Genomic DNA, 14,512 nt, shown 5'->3' with positions numbered 1-14,512 from the left:
CTTGACATGTATGGGCAGTCTGTTTCAGAGTCCGGGGAGTCTCTGGGTCAGGAACCTATCCCTCCAGCATGTTTTGTTCATTGTGATGACAAGGTTTAGATTCCTGGAGCGTGTGGCTCTGAGGGATTGGGATTTCTTTAAGTGGAGCATGTCCAACAGCTCAGGGTTTGAAAGTGAAAGCAGAAGCTGATTTGATGAAGAAGATTTAGAAGAGACAGGAAGATGGCAAGAGAAATGAGGATGTTCACCCAAGAGATGGATGGATCGTGTGAAACAAAATTCCTATGATGGTCAGGCATGACTGTTGAAGAAAGTAGGAGAACGGCACTGGATTAAGAGAGCTTGGAGCAGTGGACAAGACACTCGAGCCCCATGTAGAAAAAAGGGAAAAGGAGGGATGATGATGATGATAATACCAATACTTAGCTGATTTTCCAACTGAGGACATAGCTGCTGACAGTCCAGTGTAGCCTTTTAAGCTTGGAATAAACACTCTTAATATATGTGTACCTAATGAAACATGGAGCTAAGTCCCTGTGAGTCAACTTACTGGGGTATTTCTACTGACAAACAATGTAGGTACATGTAAAAGCTGAATGCTGTTCCAACCAGAGCCTTAAATTGTTGAGCAGTGTTGCAACTGACAGGGTGTTTGGCAGAATTTACTCTTTAGAGGTCATGGGAGCATCCACTCATACATTCCAAACCACAATGCTTTCTCAGTGGAGCTACAGGTAGCAGATGACTGGTGGTTCTAGTCACACACCAGGTAGATCAATTGCTGGCACTGCAGTGCAGTATAAGATGGGAAGGGGTTCTTCACTCCTCTGTGTGTCATTCTTTAGATGAGACCTTAAAACGAGGTCCCATCTACTTGAGCTGGTGGTAGCTCAGGTTGGTATAAAAGATCCCACAGCTCTTATCGAAAAGAGTAGGGGAAGCTCCTTGTTGCCCTGTTCAAATTTCACCTAGTGGTATAAATACTGCCGTGGGTGTTCCCTGAAAAGATGCCTCTAGATTAGAGGGACTAATCTGGTTAACAAAAGGATAAATAAAAATAAAATAAATATATTACATGCTCCCTAGGAGATTTGACATAACTCACAGTCCCAGAACTTGTGAGACTCATCTGCTGGCATAATCCCACAGCCATCCCACTTAAAAGTGGTGGAATTGGACTGCTGCTGACTGCACAATAGTGTCCAGTACCCCTCAAATATAAATTTCAGCTGATGCTCCCAAAATGGATGCTTGCAAAACCTAAGAAAATGGAATAGACCTGTAGCAATGTTCAGCTGAGTACTGAGAGATCTGTAAGGGGCTGCATCAAGTTTCTAGGAGGAGTTGCATAAATCCTTGTAATTGCTTGTCTCATTCTTTGGCTAATAAGACACAACAATGTGAAACCCTTAGCAGAGTTAGGCTCATTATCACAAGACATTCCTGTCTCAGTAAACATGTTAGTTATTCTGTGGGCCATCTTTATAAACGTTACAGTGGTAACAACATAAAAACATGGCTCAGTTGTAAGTATTCCTAAAGTTTGAGAGGCCAACTGAAAGAAACCTTGTAGATAAAGCAATGGTGAGAGGCTGCCTTACTGCTTGATTGACTGTCATAAGGTTGCTTGGCCTTCCTTGCCAGCCCCGCCTCCAATATCTATTCTGACTTTTCACTGAAGATGATTTTGTTATTGTGCCTTGCCAGATCATAATCATAGTTCACCACAAGCCCTCTTCATAGAAGTTACCCTTTACAAGGACACATTCAAGGAGTGTCAAGCTTTTAGATGTTTAGGAATATATTTCTTATACTAAAATGGTGTTATGTGATGGGTTACCAAGGATGTTAGCCAGCAGGGTAATCCACAATGGTGTCTTTACAAATGATGCTACAGCTGATGGGAGCAGTGCCCTCTCTACCACCACAGAATATAGGATCATCAAACACAGGGCTGTTATCCCTATGGGAATAAAGAGATTATCCCCCAACAATGCAGCTTTTCACTAAAATGTCCACAAGTCACAGTCTGAGCCACTTGCCCTGATCCTTATGGGTAATACTCTTAAAGGTATGTTATAATTTGGCATGTGTGTTTATATACATTTGTTGTGGGGTTTGGCACTGCAATAATTATTTGTTGTAGATTGTGTTTGGCTGACCCAGTTATCTGTACATTCATAAGTCTATTCATACCTTTAACACAAGGCTGAATGTTTTATTTACTGAACAGTCTCCATATCTTATACAGACTTTAAACCCTCCTTCTCACCAAAATAAACAATTTCTACAAAGAATTTAATTCATTTTCTACTATTTCCCTTTCATATGTAATATTCAGTAAAGAATCATTTCCATTAATGTGGGGCAAAGTAATGTCATATTTTGTGAAATGTATCCTACCTACTTGGAAAATGATGCAAACATGATTTTTATCACCTAAATATGTTTACAGGTACCATTTCATGGATAATCATGTAACTGTTTGTAAAAAGTAAAGGCATATAAATAAATAAATAAGTTGGCAAATAAAGAAAGAAAATAAAGGTGTCCAGTCAATAATGTAGCATACAGGGACAATGCCCTCTCTGTGACCCTGATATCTTGTAATTAACTAGTTACCTGGATGTCTGAAGACCCAGTCAAGTGGGGTAAAAGTGAGTAGCTGGTGGAGAGTTCTCCATTCTGAGAGAAGGAGTAGTCTGCGTGTGCTCTACTACTGGAACCTGAAGATGGAAAGGTGTAACTTCATGCAGAGCATTGACATTCAGCAGACATCACTGTAGCTAGATTTCATTAGGTCTGTTTTGTAAGTCTGGCTTCAGTAGTGTGCAGCCATCAAGAGGAAAGGAGAGGAGAAAATGACCAAAAATATTTGGGCCTGTCTGTATGATAGCTACTTCACTGATTTGCTCTTTTCTCTGCCATCAGCCGACTATCACCAGATTTCACATATTTCAAAATTGCTTCAAAGACTTTCAGTTCAGCTACATTTCTAGATGCAATCAGGTTTGCAAAAGAGAGCTTTTACTTACAAGGTAGAATGTTTTTATAGCGGTTTTTCTTTGCATTCCAAGGCTGTTTTGCGATTTCACAAGGATATTGCAAGCCAGGACGTAATTTCTGTAAATAGAAAACATGAAGAAAATTAAATGAATGATCTATTATTCTGCAAATCATTAAGTGTATTTATTGCAAAATATCTTGCACCAAGATGCAAAATCTAGTAAAGTACTGTATAAAAAATGTTAAGAGTAATACAGAGCGTCTGTTTTTCTGTGGGTATATGGAGCTGTATGTGTGTGCGTGCGTGTTTGTGCGGGGGCACGTGTGTGTATGTGTGTGTGTTTATTTCACACAGTATTTATCATTATTTATAGATATCTGCATGTTTTATGTACTGTACATGTATCATGTATATTATACTAACATTAATACCAAGAGTGCTACAAAAATGCAAGTAAATTCCAAAGTTTCACTGGGATGGCTGTACAAAAATGGTAAAATGATTATGGTGGAGGTGTATGTTATTACATTTATAACATAAACTTAATCTAACTGTCATCAGCACCTTTAATAAACTATAAATCATGCAGACACAGAAAATGATATTCAGTAATAGTCAATGCTTTTTCATATAATTGCATCATGACTGTCCATTAGCATATCCAAGGTCAAAATCTCTGACCTCCTAACTCTTCCTCTTTTTAAGGTTTGCTTGATTCTGCAATGCTACCTCCATCTGGGGGGTTTGATGTGCAGAATGCTCATTATGGCAAGCAGCTTAGTATGAGCGAGTATAAATCCAAGCACCATAACGTGTTTCTACACAGAAAGGAGGAGGAAAAGTCAGAGCTGGGACAAGATGGACGGCCTATATGAAGCATCATTGTAGAAGTTAAAGGGAAAAAGAGATCTCAGTGTATTATAATAGAGGTAATGGGTAGGTCTCAGTGTATTATAATAGAGGTAATGGGTAGGTGTTATACAGAAGTATTAAAAAAAAAAACAAGGTGAGTCACTCCTGCACATTAATGAAAAAATAATTTTATTATAAATAAGTACTAGGCTAGCTGCCCTCTTGGGCCATTTTAAGCCTTACCAATTTCCCTTTCAAAGGTGAAAATGAAACTGCACATTGTGACTGTGAGGCATAGCTCAAAATCTCTCAGAGTAAGACATCTGGACTAAGCTATAAATAATGGGGGGGGGGGTCAAAGGGCCAAATATAGGAAACATTTTTAAATATTGCTCTTGCAAACATAGAAAGTTGATAGAATAACAGGTTTTGCATTAGCATTCGTTTTCTGAAGAGTATGAAGTCTAAACTCATATGTCTGTCATTATTTTTTATCTTCACTCCTCAAAAATTTGGCAATGATTTGACAGAAAAACACAATTGTATGAGTAGCAAATATGAGGCAAAAATCTTTACAGTTGAGAGGTGTGTTGTAACACTTCAGCCATTACACCCATCCTAACCACAAATTAACAGCAGATTTCAATTATTCATTTAGACAAATTGCACCACTAATAATTACAGGTGGTAGACCATTACACACGTGGACAATAACCAGAGTGACCAATGGTGGGAAACAAAGTTTATACCTTGTTTCTGTCAGGTAAACACCTTAACCATTATGCCAGACTCCAACAGTCTTCTTCCGTACCACCACTCATATCCCACCTCTATTTAACTACTCTCCCATCAGGTCAACAACCTTCCCGATACACCCTCTATATAGACTACAGACCACAATACCTAAACTAAAACAACCCCACAACTTAACATAACCCTACCACCATAACTAAAAGCAGGAAGTCGCACACTCTCCGTAAACTGCCCAGAAAAGTTAGTGAGTCAAACAATACTTTTGTACTTCAAAGTACTTCAAGGTTTAGCAAAAAATCTTGCAAACGGATGAGTAAATAGAAAAAGCTTTAATTCCACAGCACAACACCAAAAAGGACACAGCAATAACCACAAGCGCTTTCGCCCATTCGTAACGGGCTTTTTCAAGTGTACTGGGTTGTTACCTAGTTCAATATATATATTAAAACAACCCTGTCATGTGATTAATTAAATTGATGAACATCAATTAAATACAATTAATTCATTTAAAATATGTAAGTTAAATAAAAATATTTACGTTTCTCTAAAATGCATTGAATACAATCACCTTCCTTTTACCTACTTAGTATATTTTAAAAAACATTTTTTTAAAAAAATTTATTAACCAATATTAATTAGAATAATTTAAAAATGTACATTTGTTAAATACATTCAAAGCTCATATTACTTCACATTGCTTAAATAATTTATACCAACTGACATCTAACTACTGAAACTTTACTAAACACACATTCTACTTTCATGTACAAGCAATATTCTCAGTTCTATGCTATAAAACCAACTTTTATAGTATAACTTTTGTTGTTTACTTACTTCCTTTTGTAATTTATTGCCTCAAATGTATATACTAATCTTAATTGTGTCAAAAAAGTGTCACAAAAATGTATTTCCATATCTGTGTTTATACATTTTATTACAATCTGTTTCTCTTAGCTCTAAGGATATCCCCAATACTAGTTGCCTCGTTTAAGCCAGGATGCTTGGTTGCATTAAGTTTTAACTGCCAAACTAATTCCTTAATCCCAAGGGCCGTCTCCCAGTCTCCACCTCTTAGATCCTGTTTAACCTTATCAACAACAAAGAATTTTAATGACATTTTCTTACAGTTAAAAGAATGCCTGTAAAAGGCATTTGTTTCTTTTTTAGTTTTAATGTCATTTATATGTTCGTATATTCTACGCTTTAGTTGTCTTTCAGTTTTGCCCACATAAAATGATGGGCAATTCTGGCACAGCCCTATGTATATCACCCCTGATGAATTGCAGTTATAATTGCCCTTAGCATGCAACATAGTTTTACAAGAGGGAATATACACTTGTTCTTTGTTAATAATGTAAGTGCACTGGTTACATCGGCCACATTGAAATGTGCCTTTTCTTTTTGTTACTAAGCTTTGTTGTTTTTCCATAGTGTTCATGTTTTGTTCAAAAATTCCTTTCAAATTTATATTTCTTTTTCTTATAAAAGAAATATGTTCTGGAAAAATTTTTTTAAATTCATCTTGCAAGGAAATCATAGGCCAAACATTCCTAAACGTGTTTTCAATTAGTGTAGCATCTTGGGAATATGTATATATAAAATTGCTCTGTCTACCATAATTGTCAGTTTCTGGTTGCTTATGTATTACTGAACCTGTTCCTAATATTGGTTTAAAATCCTGGTCTCTTCTGCATAAAATTTCATTCACTATTGTTTGAAACAAAGTGGGTGGGTAACCCCTACTTGTAAATGCCTTTCTTAAAAATTCAACTTCTTCTTGAAATAGATTATTCGTGCTACATATTCTGGATGCCCTCACAAGCTGTCCTTTGATGATACCTTTTTTAATGTGCCAAGGGTGACCACTGTCAAAGTGTAGATATGAGTTACAGTGCGTCTCTTTTCTAAATATTTGTGAGGTAAAACCCTTGTTGTCAAATTTTTTAACTAATTTAATATCCAGGTAGTTTAAGCTCTCCTTACTCAGGTTATATGTAAACTTCAGAAAACTAGTGGTGTTTTCCAAGTAACCCATAAAATTCAAGAATTGTTGTTCTGTGCCTGACCATAAAATACAGATGTCATCCAAAAACCTCCTGTAAAATTTAATATGTTCTTTCCAAATTCCAGCATGAATAAATTCCTTCTCCCACTTGTGCAAAACTATATTTGCATAAGCAGTAGTGCAGGGGGCCCCCATGGCCACCCCACTTTTCTGTTTGTAGAATTCTTCATCCCCACCTGGGGGAACACGGAAACAAAACAATTTCCAAAATAACTTTGAGAGTACTGAGATTATAACTGCATATAATAGAAATAACAGTTACAATCATGAGGAATTGCCCAGGAGAAGTGAAAGGTTAGCACAAAAAAGTGCTAATAATATGCAGCAGGGTTTTCAACTCCCCCAGGGCAGACCACAGGTGAAATCGAATCAATACCAGCAGAATGCATGGGGAAAGAGACATTGAGCCCTAAAACCCCCCCTACTAGGAATAACATTCTAGTTTCTTCAGTTATAAGTGAACAAGGTATATGCAGTATTCACACCTTTGATAATTTTAGTATTTACAATTTTACAGACATGAACATTAATGAAGACTTTTTTGAATTATTTACAAAAGGCTTGCAATTTGTGCCAAACAGCCCAACTTTTCTTCCCAAACTTCTAATTGAACTAAAAATGTTTGTAAGGAATTTAAATTTAGCTACAATTTTCAAAGATCAAGGATGTCAAGAGGTCTCTCTTTCCAGAAGTAGCACCTTTAACCCCCCCGGTTCACCCTAAATTAAAAATGTTCGAGGAAGTTTTAGAAAAAACTTTAAGAGACAATTTAACTAAGAATGAAAATGTAAGTTCTACTAATTTTCCTAAACAGTTACAAAACGTAGTGGACATGTTAAAGAAAAATAAAACTAGGGTAATGAAACCAGATAAAGGAGGGGGTATAGTCCTAATGGGACAATTGGAATACGAGAATTATATATATGGTTTATTACAGAATAACAGCATTTATGAACCTAGCTCACTGAATGAACTTAATATAGCAGTGAGCAAAGTTAAATATTATATACATGACTTGCTCCTACAAGGATTTCTGGATGAAAAAACACACAATTACTTGCTTGTACCTAAACCTAAAACAGCTGTACTTTTTGGTATTCCCAAAGTACATAAAGGACTTGCTCCTTTAAAATTTCGACCTATTGTAGCAGGAGCGGGCAGCGTGACTGAACCTCTTAGTAAATTTATAGATTTCCACTTGAAAAAATATGTAACACAGCTTGATTTTGTCTGCAAAGATTCCTGGGAATTTTTAGCCAATATTGACCAATAAATTGACAACTCAAACTTAATAATGGTAACAATTGATATTGTGGAATTATTTCCTAGCATACCGCATGAGCAAGGGTTAGACTGGTTCGGACAAGCTATTGTAAAGGAATCTGGTTTAAATCATGACTTAATCAATACAATTTTGGAGTTTATGAGAATTGTGCTTTACAACAACTTCATATATTTCAATGAAGAATTCTACAAACAGAAAAGTGGGGTGGCCATGGGGGCCCCCTGCGCTACTGCTTATGCAAATATAGTTTTGCACAAGTGGGAGAAGGAATTTATTCATGCTGGAATTTGGAAAGAACATATTAAATTTTACAGGAGGTTTTTGGATGACATCTGTATTTTATGGTCAGGCACAGAACAACAATTCTTGAATTTTATGGGTTACTTGGAAAACACCACTAGTTTTCTGAAGTTTACATATAACCTGAGTAAGGAGAGCTTAAACTACCTGGATATTAAATTAGTTAAAAAATTTGACAACAAGGGTTTTACCTCACAAATATTTAGAAAAGAGACACACTGTAACTCATATCTACACTTTGACAGTGGTCACCCTTGGCACATTAAAAAAGGTATCATCAAAGGACAGCTTGTGAGGGCATCCAGAATATGTAGCACGAATAATCTATTTCAAGAAGAAGTTGAATTTTTAAGAAAGGCATTTACAAGTAGGGGTTACCCACCCACTTTGTTTCAAACAATAGTGAATGAAATTTTATGCAGAAGAGACCATGATTTTAAACCAATATTAGGAACAGGTTCAGTAATACATAAGAAACCAGAAACTGACAATTATGGTAGACAGAGCAATTTTATATATACATATTCCCAAGATGCTACACTAATTGAAAACACGTTTAGGAATGTTTGGCCTATGATTTCCTTGCAAGATGAATTTAAAAATTTTTCCAGAACATATTTCTTTTATAAGAAAAGAAATATAAATTTGAAAGGAATTTTTGAACAAAACATGAACACTATGGAAAAACAACAAAGCTTAGTAACAAAAAGAAAAGGCACATTTCAATGTGGCCGATGTAACCAGTGCACTTACATTATTAACAAAGAACAAGTGTATATTCCCTCTTGTAAAACTATGTTGCATGCTAAGGGCAATTATAACTGCAATTCATCAGGGGTGATATACATAGGGCTGTGCCAGAATTGCCCATCATTTTATGTGGGCAAAACCGAAAGACAACTAAAGCGTAGAATATATGAACATATAAATGACATTAAAACTAAAAAAGAAACAAATGCCTTTTACAGGCATTCTTTTAACTGTAAGAAAATGTCATTAAAATTCTTTGTTGTTGATAAGGTTAAACAGGATCTAAGAGGTGGAGACTGGAAGACAGCCCTTGGGATTAAGGAATTAGTTTGGCAGTTAAAACTTAATGCAACCAAGCATCCTGGCTTAAACGAGGCAACTAGTATTGGGGATATCCTTAGAGCTAAGAGAAACAGATTGTAATAAAATGTATAAACACAGATATGGAAATACATTTTTGTGACACTTTTTTGACACAATTAAGATTAGTATATACATGTGAGGCAATAAATTACAAAAGGAAGTAAGTAAACAACAACAGTTATACTATAAAAGTTGGTTTTATAGCATAGAACTGAGAATATTGCTTGTACATGAAAGTAGAATGTGTGTTTAGTAAAGTTTCAATAGTTAGATGTCAGTTGGTATAAATTATTTAAGCAATGTGAAGTAATATGAGCTTTGAATGTATTTAACAAATGTACATTTTTAAATTATTCTAATTAATATTGGTTAATAATTTTTTTTAAAAAAATGTTTTTTTAAAATATACTAAGTAGGTAAAAGGAAGGTGATTGTATTCAATGCATTTTAGAGAAACGTAAATATTTTTATTTAACTTACACATTTTAAATGAATTAATTGTATTTAATTGATGTTCATCAATTTAATTAATCACATGACAGGGTTGTTTTAATATATATATTGAACTAGGTAACAACCCAGTACACTTGAAAAAGCCCGTTACGAACGGGCGAAAGCGCTTGTGGTTATTGCTGTGTCCTTTTTGGTGTTGTGCTGTGGAATTAAAGCTTTTTCTATTTACTCGTCCGTTTGCAAGATTTTTTCGCTAAACCTTGAAGAATTTTGAAGTACAAAAGTATTGTTTGACTCATTAACTTTTCTGGGCAGTTTACCGAGAGTGTGCGACTTCCTGCTTTTGGATTTTGTGGTTTGCTGTTGCTTTAATTTGGTTTCCTACCACCATAACTGTTACCCACAGAACACAATAAAAATATCCCTTATAACAAACATATACAGAAATTGGTAAAACTAATAATTTCATCCATATCCAACCTAGCACTCAGTGGAGACATCCATCCCAATCCTGGCCCCTCAATCTCCAACCCCTCCCCTCATAATCATACTACAAACCACATCTTCTCCCAAATCACAGCCAATAGAAAGCCAACCGACCTCCTCCTGATGAGCCTAAATATTAGAAGTATATGCAACAAGGTGCATGAATTCCATGCCACCATAGACTTCTACTCCCCTGATGTAGTGATCCTCACAGAAACATGGTTAAAACCACACATTACTAATGAGCAAATTCTTCCTACTGGTTACAATATACTAAGAGTAGACTGACTAAACAAAAAAGGAGGTGGAACAGCTATAATATTTAAACAGCATCTAGACATCCAGATCTTAAAGTTAGCAGTTCCCCAAATAGGTAAGGAAGAAATAATATATACCAACCTTAAAATAAACCAAAATAAAACCCTAAACATAATAGGTTGCTACTTCCCACCTGGCCAAAACATCCCTCCAATTGAAAACCTCCTCAGCTGGACTACCCACCACCTACCCCAAGAAACTTTAATTCTAGGAGACTTCAACACTGACTGGCAATCCTGTTCTAGCAACCACCCAACCCATCATGTAAATCTTCATGGCTTCACCCAACTAGTCCAGTCACCTACTAGGATAAATAAAAACTCCAACAAACACACTGCCCTTGATTGGATACAAGTCAATAAGAGCCCCTAGTCATATATAGCAGGCTGCCTATCTGACAGCCTCAGTGATCACTCCCCAACCTTCCTATTAAGAAAACACCTTTATAAAGCGAAACCCATCATCTACCGTCAAATACGCAAAAAAACTAGCTTCAACCGTGTCTCATTCAGCTCATCCCTAAAAGACTGCAACTGGCAACCTCTACAATACCTCAAACTAGATGACGCAGTTGACTACTTTAATAAAACATTCCTAAGCATCCTTAATTATCACGCCCCCATAAGACTTTCCCAAAATAGAGCCCAACCATCCCCATGGCTACAAACAAAAACTAAGTCTCACATGGAGACATTTTTGAATTCTATCAATTTTCTCTCCCTGAATGACAACCAAAGATCTTTGCTATCCACGCCACTGGAGTTCCAAGAGATTCAAAATGTTATTAATAACCTCAAACTAGGCAACTCCCCTGGCCCTGATGGCTTCACCACCAATTTCTTTAGAGTCTTTAATCGAAGAATTTCCTCTATTCTTTTAAAGGTCTTCAATTTCATTATAAACAGTGGGATTACTGACTTACATTGGAACAATTCAAAAACAATCTTGATATTAAAAAACAAGCAAGACAGAGCTGATCCCCACACCTACAGACCTATTTCATTGATATAAAAATCTTCTCCGCTATCTTAGCCAACAGATTTAAAAAAATCATGCCCTCCTTAATATCCCCTGACCAAGCAGGTTTTATGAGTCACAGACACACTTGGGACAATACTTTAACTCTTGATTCCCTAATACAGTTCACAAAAAAAGATAAAAATCTGATTTTATGCCTTAACGTTGGATGCTTCCAAAGCATTTGACAGAGTAAATTGGGACTTTTTGTTCTCAACCTTATCCCATTGTAGTATACCTAAAGCTTTCTCCGATATGATTAGACTACTATATACAAATTCCTATACTTACTTACATGTAAACAAAAAAAATTCCAGCCCAATTATGATTACGAATGGAACAAGACAAGGATGTCCACTTTCCCCCTTTCTCTTTAATATTTTCATTGAGCCCTTTTTCCTATTTATTGCCCAAAATACCTATCACTCAATTCCCAAAGTCTTAAATACTAATACAATGCTTTCTGCTTTTGCTGACGACCTTAATCTTTATTTCCAATATCCCAATACAGACCTGTGTAAAATCATAAACGTTATCAATAACTTCTCTAAGGCATCAGATTATCAGATCAATCATAAGAAATCACACATTTTTCTAATTAATCCTGATGCTCATAAATCTAACTACTTTCTGGACTCTCCCTTTCAAACAACTTACCACCTTAAATACCTCGAAATACACTTCGAGCACAATCAAGCCTCCATGCTTCAAAACAATTTACTTAGAACATGGTCTAAAATACGTCAAGACCACCACAGATGGAAACTCATGAATCTGTCCTTTTTATCCAAGGTCACTATAGTGAAAATGAATGTCTTGCCCAGACTCCTCTACCAGTTTAACGCATCAAACTTGATTGTTTCCAATAATCTATTCTCTAAAATTAATAAAGAATTAGCCAAATTCATTTGGTTCCCCAAAGCAGTTAGGATATCTTACTCCAAGCTAGCTTACCCTAAGGCAAAAGGTGGGCTATGCCTTCCAAATTTCCAACTCTACTACATAATTATCTGTGCTAATAGAATCTTGACCATTTCAAATCTCAACTGCGAAGCTCATACTCTGTCCCCATCCTGGATGAAAATATGGCACCACCACATTGTTAGTAACAAAATTAACCCGAAAGCTCTCCCTTTTTTATCCCCTACTGTCATTAACAATTCCAAATTATCTAGTACCCTAAAACATAAGATCAGACTATTCCAAAAAGTGATAAAGGACATTAACCTTGAAAATACTCTACCTCTTCTCCAGCCCCTTCATCTTAATCCAAACATCAAGATCAATACTAAAATGGTTAACCTCACTGATTTTCCTCTTATTAAATATATCAAGGTATGGGATATTTTTAAATACAAGGCAAAAACTCTTTCTGAGTTACGACTAATTCTTAAAACCAACAACAAATACACAGTCATTCTCCGGCAATTAAGAGAGTTAATTTCATCACAATTTGCTAATTCTTCTGCCAATTCTCAGGAAATCAACAAGCTTTGTGAAATTATTTCTACTGTCTCGAGTCCAGAGAAAATGCTATTGAGATCGTACAGCTTATTGAACTCTATACTACATAACTCAGACTGCCTTTTCTCTAGTTACTGGGACAATCAAGGAACCCTTATTACGGAGGATCAAAAGCTTTCTGCTACAAAAATTAACACAGAACTTTCCCCTTTCAAAAAACTCATCTACACACAACTGATGATCAATAATAACTCTTATTACACACCCTCAGTGCTTAATCGTTTTGACCCTAAAATCTCTCCTTCTTGTACTTGTTCTTTTCTGAGAGCTGACCTCCTTCATATTCTGTCGTTCTACAATCATACCCACAAACTTTGGTGTTCTTTAAAAGTACGCCTTGAGAAAATGGGCTATCACAAATTTACCCTTTCCTGGGAAAAAGCCATTCTCAATATCCCCATCACTAAGCTCCCTAAGTTAGAACACCATATACTAATCACTCTCTGTTCTCTTATCAAATTATACATCACTAAAAACTGGATGGATCACACTAAACTTTGTTGGAAAGGTTTTAAGGAGATGAAAATGAAATATATCTCTGTGCAAAAGTTTATCATAAATGGGCCCAAAAAGAAAGCCTACTTTGAAAAATTATGGAAATGTTTACTTGATCTAATTCTTTGTAAGTAATCCATCTCGTAGCTTACCATCTTGTTCTCCGTAGAGGTCCCACCCAATTGTCATACTCGGAGATCCACTGACATACCTCATGACTTTGTATTTTCTTTTCCAATGGATTTTATTTGTCTAGTAGCACATTTGCTTGTAAATATTGTATATAATTTAGTAAGCTTTTAGATATAGGTAGCTTATTTTTTTTATTTTTGTTTGTTCTCTTGTTCACACTTGCATGTAATGCTCTGTTACTCAATCACAGTTTTTTTTGTATGCTTTGTTATTTGTGAAATAAAATAAAAAAAATATTTGAAAAAAAAAAAAAAACTAAGTCTGAAATGAAAAACAGGGACAACTGGTGCAAAACCAAAAACCCCTCTACTAGGCTAAAATTCCTAGAACTATGCAATAGAACCAGAAAAGCTTATAAAACAGGACAAAATCCAATACTACCAGTCTGCCCTTACCTCCCCCCAACATAACCCCAAACAATTCTGGTCCTCAATAAACTCCATCCTCCACCCAGGCAAAGTAAGTACACCCACTCCTAACTTAACTCAATCCTCTAAAAACATTGCTACCTCTTTCAACAATCATTCACACAAACCGTACTATCACTAGCTAGACAACACAACTACCCCTCTCATAAACCCACACCATCAACTACAACTAACAATCTACACACTAGCTTCTCTTTCTCTCCTGTTCCTACCTCCAAAATAAA

General features: G+C 35.9%; 1 protein-coding gene across 1 annotated transcript in view; it reads right to left on the bottom strand.

The window, feature by feature from the left end:
* The window catches only part of LOC122814881, a 1,525,389-nt gene that overhangs the window by 543,669 nt on the left and 967,208 nt on the right, over positions 1 to 14,512 (bottom strand). Inside the window, exon 20 of the mRNA XM_044087155.1 lies at positions 3,036 to 3,123. Coding sequence (XP_043943090.1) covers positions 3,036 to 3,123 — 88 coding nt within the window. The remainder of the gene's footprint in view (positions 1 to 3,035; positions 3,124 to 14,512) is intronic.

The sequence above is a fragment of the Protopterus annectens genome, chromosome 1.part1, assembly GCF_019279795.1.
Source record: "Protopterus annectens isolate FY-2018-M chromosome 1.part1, PAN1.0, whole genome shotgun sequence".
Taxonomy (NCBI): Eukaryota; Metazoa; Chordata; order Ceratodontiformes; family Protopteridae; genus Protopterus; species Protopterus annectens.
This window is presented reverse-complemented; position numbering and strand designations above follow the sequence as displayed.